Below are 8,446 nucleotides of genomic sequence, written 5' to 3'. Positions count from 1 at the left end.
TTTCCCTAAACTGCTTTAACAGGAGATGGCATTCAAGCACCATTTCACTGAAGCTGAAATGAGATGCAGTGCTGCCTCTTCTGATTTCTGGAGAAGGCTGGGGAGGATATCTGGTAATTATGTTTGAGGTATATATTTGTTATATATACACTCTGTATATACACTCCATTTATTTGTGTTTTTATTCTTCTTTTCAATTTGCAGGAAAGCAATCTCCAGGTCAGGCCTCCAGCACTTGGCTCCTGTGCATTCCCTCAACATTGCAGTCACCAATGGACCTGTGAAGGAACCAAGAGCGGCCTTAGAGTGGACTGTAGGTGTTTGGTTTTTTGGCAGTTAATTTGAGCAGTATCTCTAGTTAGTGCTCTCTCCATCCTTAAATCAACATAAGACATTGTGTTTCTATCAGAATTAGTGCTAGTCATTAGGAACATGTTTCTATTATGAAGCAGAAGGCAGAGACACGACAACTTGTGGGGACTTGAGTAAAACATGACAGATTTTCCAGCTTGGAAGCTGTCTGGCTACATTTGCCATCCTCCTTCTTGACAAAGTCTGCCAACAAAGGTTGATCTAATTTTAGCACAGTTTTGTGCCTCTGCTCGATGGGCGAAAACTTAAGGCTGAAGACACATGTCAAGTTGTCTGGGTCTGTAGAGTAGGTAATTGCAATCTTTGGTCACAATTCTTTGCAGGTGTGATTAGATTTCTTCTGGGCCCAAGCTGGCATATAGACATGGAGAATATGTTTTTGCCTCTCCTATCTTGCTTCTTTTAGGTTTCTGGGCTGGACCACATCAGGGCTGGCCAAAAGTTAAAGCAGATTGTTAAGGGCATTGTCCAAATGTCTTTTAAACATTGGCAAGAATGGGTCACCAACCACTTCTCTAGGAAGACTGTTCCAGGGTTTGGCCACCCTCTCTGTGTGTAATAATGGCAAGTCTGTACCTCCCCATAACCATCCCTACACACCTCCCATGTACTTACGCACAGGTACGAGCTAAGAAGATGAGCCATAAGCCAGCAGGTCATACAAATGTCTCAATTAAAGCAAAGCATGCAGTAAATTTTACACTTGGCTGTTGGTAAAGAGCTTGATACATTGCAGTATCAAGGCACCAGCCACCCAAGCAGGTTTTGGTTGAAGATAACTTCTGTTCTGATGAATATGGCTTATATTTATCTTTGCTCTTTATATCAAAACAGAATTGCTTTTTAGATTGCCTGCTCTTCTTGAACCCCAGCTGTTGCACCCAAAGTTTAAGAGGGTGAAAATTTGCAGGCTGTGCAGCATGAAGTTGGATTAGATTCACTATGAAGGTCTGCAGTTTGAAAGCTTGTGTAGAATCCTCTTGGAAGTGCTTTGGAGAATAGCTTGTTCTTTCATTCCAGCAAACCCAGGTACTGATTCAACAAGGTAGTAAAGATGCCTCTTTTGAGCCATCACTGCTGTTCAGTGGAAATCTGAACGATCAGAGACATAAGTGAAGGGTTAAGCACATTAGCTAAATGTAACACCTTTGAAAACGGTATTTAGGAAAAACCAACAGCAACAATTCCTGCAAAAAATCCCAAAAACAACCCTGAACCCCAAGACAACAACCACAGCTTGCCCTTACTCAGTCAATTGTCTGCTACTCCTTTACCAGGATGATCCATGATCCTGTGATGATTACTCCTTTTACCTCATATGATTCCTATACAGCAGGACTTGCTATAGGTTGGTAAATATTGATTAAATATTGTGGCTTTTAATTGCATGTGGTGTTTTCGCAGTTTACTTCCTTGCTTATGGTTTAGATTTTTGATCAGTTCAATTTCTTAGCTGTTTACAGTCTCTCAGACTGATGTTGCTGCTTTACTTCACACTTTGATTGGAAAAGGGAGGCAACCTGTGTCATGCAGGGAGAGGCACAGGATAGTGAGTGGAAGATATCTGTGGCTAGGAGGAGACTGAACTGACCAGCTGTAGTAACTGGTAAAAAGGAGAAAGGTATTTCTCAAATCTGAGGTATGATGGAAGTAAGGTTTGGAGACTTGGGGACGTTGAAATAGACCAAAGTATTTTAAAATGTAGTGAACTTCAAAAAAGAAAAAACCCTAAATTTTAAATTAAGTCCAGAGGTATTACTGCAGGCCTGGGGCCTAGGGTATATCACCATGTCCCGCAGCCATAGGGAGGAGGAGGAGAGAAGATCCAGCAGGCAGGAATTGTGCAGCAAGATTGATTTATTTAATTATTTTACAAACTCTTTTATAGACTTTTTTCTTCGTAGTCTAATTGGACTACGTAGACTTCGTAGTCTAATTGGATCAGCCACCCCTTGGGGTGATTGGCTAAAATCCTAAAACATCCATTGTCAAAATATTTTTCTACTATACCATAAACAAGACTTTTCAAGGCTGCAGGTGTTTGGTTGTTTACATACTCTGCTACCTCTTCTGTGAGAGAGAAAAGTCTCTCACGGACTTAGAAAATAGCAAGAAAATCCTTGCTAGCAGCATTTTTGTATCTACACAGAGGTGTATTTGGTAGAGTGAAAAGATATTTCAATTGATGTGTCGGAGCCAGAGAAGAAGGTTTTGTATGTAATCACTGGAAGGCAGCATTGATCGGTGTGTGTTGCATCCCCATATACATCATCCTGCTCTTCAGTAGTTCTGAGGATGATTCTCCAAGGACCCATGATGGGAGATCTTTTCAAAGTCTAAGTGACACAAACATAAATTGTCGCTTGACTTAGCAGGGAGGAAATGTTTTCTACCACAGTCTTCACAATAATAACTGGAAAGAATTCCCTGGCCATTGCCTCCATTTTTGAGAACTGCTTGCAGGTGATTTGCCATTATCAGATGGTCTTGTGAACAGGGCACTGAGTCAGAGAGTGGGATTCCATTCTCTGCTCTGTCACTTACCTCGTGAGTGAGCTCAGATGAGTTGTTTTGCCTCTCAGTACATCAGCCTTTCTAGCTGTAAAACAGAGGTGACGATTCTCATGACCCCCAAGACATTTTACAGAAAAAACCAGAATTCTTTATTATTGTTGTTGCTACTGCCTCCCTTCCCTGAGGTTTCTTTTCCCTAACATAGTGTCCAGTTTAATCACATTTGTTACACCTAATTCAAGTTAACTTGCAGCGTTGCTGTATAATTTAAGGTTATCTTTTCACACCAGGGCCATACAGAATACAGTGTCTGGAGTAAGTGTTATAATAACCAGAGGGGAGTGCTGAGGATGCCTTACCAAAAAGGAATTGACCTAAATGGCTGCCCCGTGATACATTTATGCATATCCCTTTCTCCCACACTCCTCCATTTTAGACATCACTCCCAAGTGTTAAATAATAAAGTAAGTAAGTAATTCTAGCCCAGATTCTCAAGTAAGTACAGAGTGAGCCGCCCAATACACTGCCTGTGTGCCTCTGAGGATCTAGGTCTTTGTGTATTTTTCTACTGCCATTTGTTACCAAGGATTATAACCACAAGCTTGTACACAAAGTCCTCCTGTAATTTTAAGTACTGCCTTCTAGCTCTTCTTTCTATGGTGTCTACAAAAATATTGACAGCCACTAGAATAGTAGAGTGTTGAACATCCCCAAATATATCATTTTTTTTTTCATAGTGCATTTTTTCTGTTGATGCCCATTTCTTTCCTTCTCCCATGACAAAGAGATTTAGAATCTTTCCCCCATATCTTAAGAAGCATTTGAAGATATTCAGTTTCCATTTTTGGAGGTCAATGAAAAAACTTGACTGATCCGTGCTTTGTGTTCTGCAAATTAATAGCTGGAGTTCTCTGGGTACACATTGAATGTTTTTTAGAAGAGAAATATTATGACTTATACCATAAATTATGTGTGTAAAGGACAAAGCCAGAAATCTTACAGACTTAACAAGAACAGAAAACTATGTGTCAGAGTAGAAGTTGAAAAGTGGTATTTGGTAATATGTGGAAGCAGGCTTAGGTCAGGAGCATTGTACAAGGCATTACCTGATTCCATACAGATAGAGTAAGGAAAGCCAGACCTCATCTAGAGTAGGATCTAACAGGAACAGGAAGGGTTACAAGGATGGTTTCTGTAGGCAAATCAACAGTGATAGATAGGAACAGCAGGAAAAATGTTGGGTTGCCACTGAATAGGTCAGAGAACATGGTGATAAAGGACACGGAAAACCTGAATTGCTCAGTCCCCCCCTTTCTTTTTTACCTCCATTTTTTGCTGGTAAGAGCTGCCTTCAGGAATCCCAGGTCACTGATGCCAGCGTCTGAAAGAAGGAAAACTTACTTCTGTGGATAATGATCAAGTTAGGGAATACTTAGACTGAACACACAGAAGTCCATGGGACCGGATGACATGCACAGAAAAGTGCTGAGGGCTGATATCACTGCTAGGACAGTCTGTTGTCTTTGAGTGGTCATGATGGTCAGAGGACGATCCTGAGGACTGCAACAAAACAAATGTCAATTCTGTCTTCAAGAACGATAAGGAGGATCCAGGGAAGATCAGGCTGATCAGCCTTACCCTGATTCCTGGAAAGGTTATGGAGTAAATCCTTCTGGAAGTAATTTCCAAAAATATTAGGAATAAGAAATAATTGAGAATATTCAGCATTGATTTATGGAGGCAACATGATCCCTGACCAGTCTTACAGACGTCTGTAATTAAATGACTGGCTGGGAGATGAGGGGAGAGCAACAGCGGTTGTGTTGACTTTTGCAAGGTTTTTGATACCATCTTCCATAATATCCATGCAGATAAACTGATGGGGGGATGGGCTAGACAAATAGACAGTGAGGAGACCTATACCAGTGAGGTATTTGTAATTAGTGAATGTGACTTTGAAATGAGTCTGTTGCATCATATTCTGTGCCTTTTGGCAACAGTCAGTAGTTCTGTCTACTTACTGTCATGGACAGTAAGTGCTTGGAAGTGCCTAATGATATGCTAAAGCTTGGATAATTAGCATATGTGTTAATATAGTAGTACAAGTTTTACATATGATGAAACGTTTCCCTCAATATAGATAACTTTATTTCTTTTCCCCATGAATGGTTTGGCTGCTGAATCATAAGTGCCTAAAAGCTATACTAAATTTTGCACCAAAGGATGGGCTTTCCTTCCATTAGACGGTCTTCAAGGTTAAGTTTTGTGAATTGGGAATTGAGTATTCAGTTGAAAAGAGTTGTACATTATTAGATGCTCTCATGATAAAAGGAGAATCTCAGGGTATGGGTATTCCATTAGTCACATAAAAACATGAAGAGGTGATGGGAATTCTAGTTCAAATTAAATAAGTTGTTGTCGTGGTTTGACACTGCTTTAGCACCAAGCCCCACAAAATCTATTTTTTTTTTCTTCTACAATAGTTGAGCGGAGAAGGGGAAATTAAAACTCCATTTTTCATAAGGTGAAATAAGGATTATTGGGGACAACGAAAATAAACTTCATGACAAAACAGGTCCACACTTAAACAGTTACAGTATAAAGAAAATTTGTTACTAACAGAATTAAAAGCAAAAAGAAATAATAAGAAATTAAAGCAAACTCCCAGAACACTTTTTCTTTCCAGTACCGTCCCTCTTTCCACCAACCTGTGCAAGGGAAACAGAACATGGGGTTTGGTCAGTGTTTCATTTCTTAAGAGTCTTTCTTTATGTTTAAGGAAAAGAGTTTCTTCTCTTCAGGAGCTTTCCCATGGGAGATAGTTCTCTACAAACTTCTTTAGCATGGTTCAAACTTTCACAAACCAACAGTCTGCCTGGAAAATCTGCTGCAGTGAAAAAATATCCCTCCCATGAATTTTGCAGTCTTCTCACACTGCCAGTCATGGGCCAAAATAGCCATGGGGTTTAGTCTTTTAAGGATGAGCTACTCCAGCCTGAAAGCAAAGGCTCTCTTCAATCTCTAAAAGCCTTTCACAACATCTGTGGGCTCTGGCGTTGAGCACTTTTTCATGAGCTGTGTGTGGATTTTTGCATCCCCCCCCATGCATTTGAATGAATTACAGAGGAACAGTTTGTAATATTGCAGTCCTCACCATGGCTTGCAAGGAGAATTTAAGTTCTGGTGCTGGAAGCGCCTTCGCCCTCTTTCCATTCCTTCACAGCTGACCTTGGAGTCGCCATGTTAGCTTCTTTCACACGACTCTAACTTTCCCTTCTTTCTGACTTGGAAGAAAAGTTGGCATCTGCAAGCCTTCAGCTGAGAAGTTGATCTCAGTCGGGCCTGGCACCGGGGAAAGACCCGTCCAGTCTCTCACCATTGGCCGCGTGTGGCGTTTTTTGGTTGGGTGTGGGCCATGCTGGCTGTGTGGAAGGCTCCGCTGGCTCCGTGCAGTGGGCCCACGGTGACTTCAGATCTATCTTGGCCATGTGGTCCCTGCTGCGCTGTTGTTTAAGGCTGATCACGGCTACCTGCGGAGCTGGGACAGCTTTTTCCCCTGCCTGTGCAGGGGGAGCGGAGGCCCAATCCGGGATGGAGCCTGGGGCCCCCTCTCTTTGCCACCCCTGGCAGGGGGAACTGGAACAAAAGGAAATTCCTGCGTTTCCTCCTTCTTTAAATATGCACATTGCAGAGGCGTTGCCAGCTTTGCCATTGGCCCAGAAACCTGCCCATCAAACCTAGTTTTAAACCTACCACGGTTGTGAAGAGTGCAAGCCCCATGTGTATTTAGAAATTGCTGAAATTTTGTGTGCAGCTGACACTTGAAGTGCTGTGTTCTGGATCAGTAGTTCTACTCTGCTGCTTCTTTTTCATGAAGGTTTGAGAACTGAGATTCTTTCCAGAGAGATCTAAAGAGGAAAGAGGTCTGTCAGATTTCAAAATGGTGGCCAAAATAACCCTTGTATTTTTCCAGTGGTGTAGAGGATACAGTGATTTTGCAGATGGTGCCCTTCTTGAAAACATGTATTTTTTCACATTGCTGAAATGAAACTGTTATCAGCCAAAGCAGTGGTTCATGAGAACATAGGGAATTATCAACTCAATTGATAGCATCTGAACATTGCTGCTCCATGAAGACAAATGTTGTCATTCTGCTTCTGTATACAGGTGATCTCTTAGCTGAAGCTTAAGGGGATCTCAAAATGCAATTGATGCAGAGATGTTGGAAAGCATGATGGGAGAAAGGAGAACCATATCTGCGTGCTGTTTTATTTTGTTCTATGTCCACGTATTACATTTGCAATAATTAAAAAATAGGTGACCTCTACAAGAAAAATATTCCCAAATTAAAATGTCCTAAGATGGAGTTAAAATTGAGAATATATATCAACAGAAAAATATCTGAGGTATTGCTCCTATTTGCAGCATGAGTATTGCAAACTCTGCAATTTTGGAGTTAAGGGTAAAACATAAACCAAACATGACAGAAAAACATTTGGGAAAGAGACATCCAAATAAATTTGTTTCTGCTCAATAATCATCTCATAAATAAAAGGGCCAAAACTAATAATTTTTCTTACAAATGTATTTAATTAAGTTTAGATTGATGAGCACTAATTTTACACTAATCATAAGTATTGCCCAGATGCATATTTGCAAGAAGATTCTTCTCTCTTGCTGGAGTGTTAACAAAGGGAAAACTTTCTTACTGACTTATTTTAGATATCTTTCTTAAATAAGGTTTTGTGGAATGTCAGTCATAGCGGGAGTGAAGGAGAGTTCCATTCCTCCTGTTACAATTAGAGATACAACTCTTTTGAACTAGAAATTTGGGCTGACTGGTTCATTTGTTTGGCTGAATAAGCTGCTTGACATGGCAAATTAAAACAGTCAGGTTTATCTGCATTGCTTTTGAAACCATGCTGACTGTAATCTGAGGAACAGTGAGGTATGGAGATACTGGAGGGCTTTAGAAAAATGGTAATTCTTGCTCTGTCATTTACTGTGCTGGAGCACTTGAAGAAATCTAGTTGAATTAGTGAAATGTGCACAGCAAGTTACGAACACATGCATGTAATTACATTGTTCCCAAACTCCTAGTCCTTGAATTCTCATTTCACTTCCACTTCAGGGGAGATTGTGTGTGGTATTTGTTTCGTAGGCAAGGAATGTTTGCTATACTGAAATTATTTTTGTTTGCTATTAAGGTGGTAATGGATCAGGAGCAATCAAATGGGAGGTCTCCATCTAGGGGAGCACATTGAGTTCGTGTGTCCCCTGTGAGCCAGGCTGCATCTGCCAGGAAAGCACTGCTGCCTCCGCTTCACTGAGCAGTGGCTCTTTTTCTTCCCAGATACTGAGTTCACACACTTGCAAGGGCTGGGAAGCTGGCGACGAGAGAGTGTTCATGGTTTTCTTTATTAGGCCACAGGCATTGCTGCTTTATCCACAATGATGGACAGTATCCATTTTCCACATAGTGAACCATGCCAGCCCAAAAGCATGATTTGATGGGTCAGCTGAGGTGGCCCAACACTGAGCTGGCACCAAAAACATCAGT

At 41.1% G+C, this 8,446-nt stretch overlaps 1 protein-coding gene across 1 annotated transcript in view; it reads left to right on the top strand.

Annotated features, from left to right (window-relative positions):
- DGKI (diacylglycerol kinase iota) overlaps positions 1–8,446 on the top strand; it is a 173,746-nt gene that overhangs the window by 36,457 nt on the left and 128,843 nt on the right. Inside the window, 1 exon segment of the mRNA XM_008638114.2 lies at positions 205–313. Coding sequence (XP_008636336.2) covers positions 205–313 — 109 coding nt within the window.

This window comes from Corvus brachyrhynchos, unplaced genomic scaffold, assembly GCF_000691975.1.
Source record: "Corvus brachyrhynchos isolate BGI_N302 unplaced genomic scaffold, ASM69197v1 scaffold27, whole genome shotgun sequence".
Lineage (NCBI taxonomy): Eukaryota > Metazoa > Chordata > Aves > Passeriformes > Corvidae > Corvus > Corvus brachyrhynchos.
The sequence above is the reverse complement of the archived record's forward strand: the minus strand, read 5'-3'. Positions and strand labels throughout refer to the sequence as shown.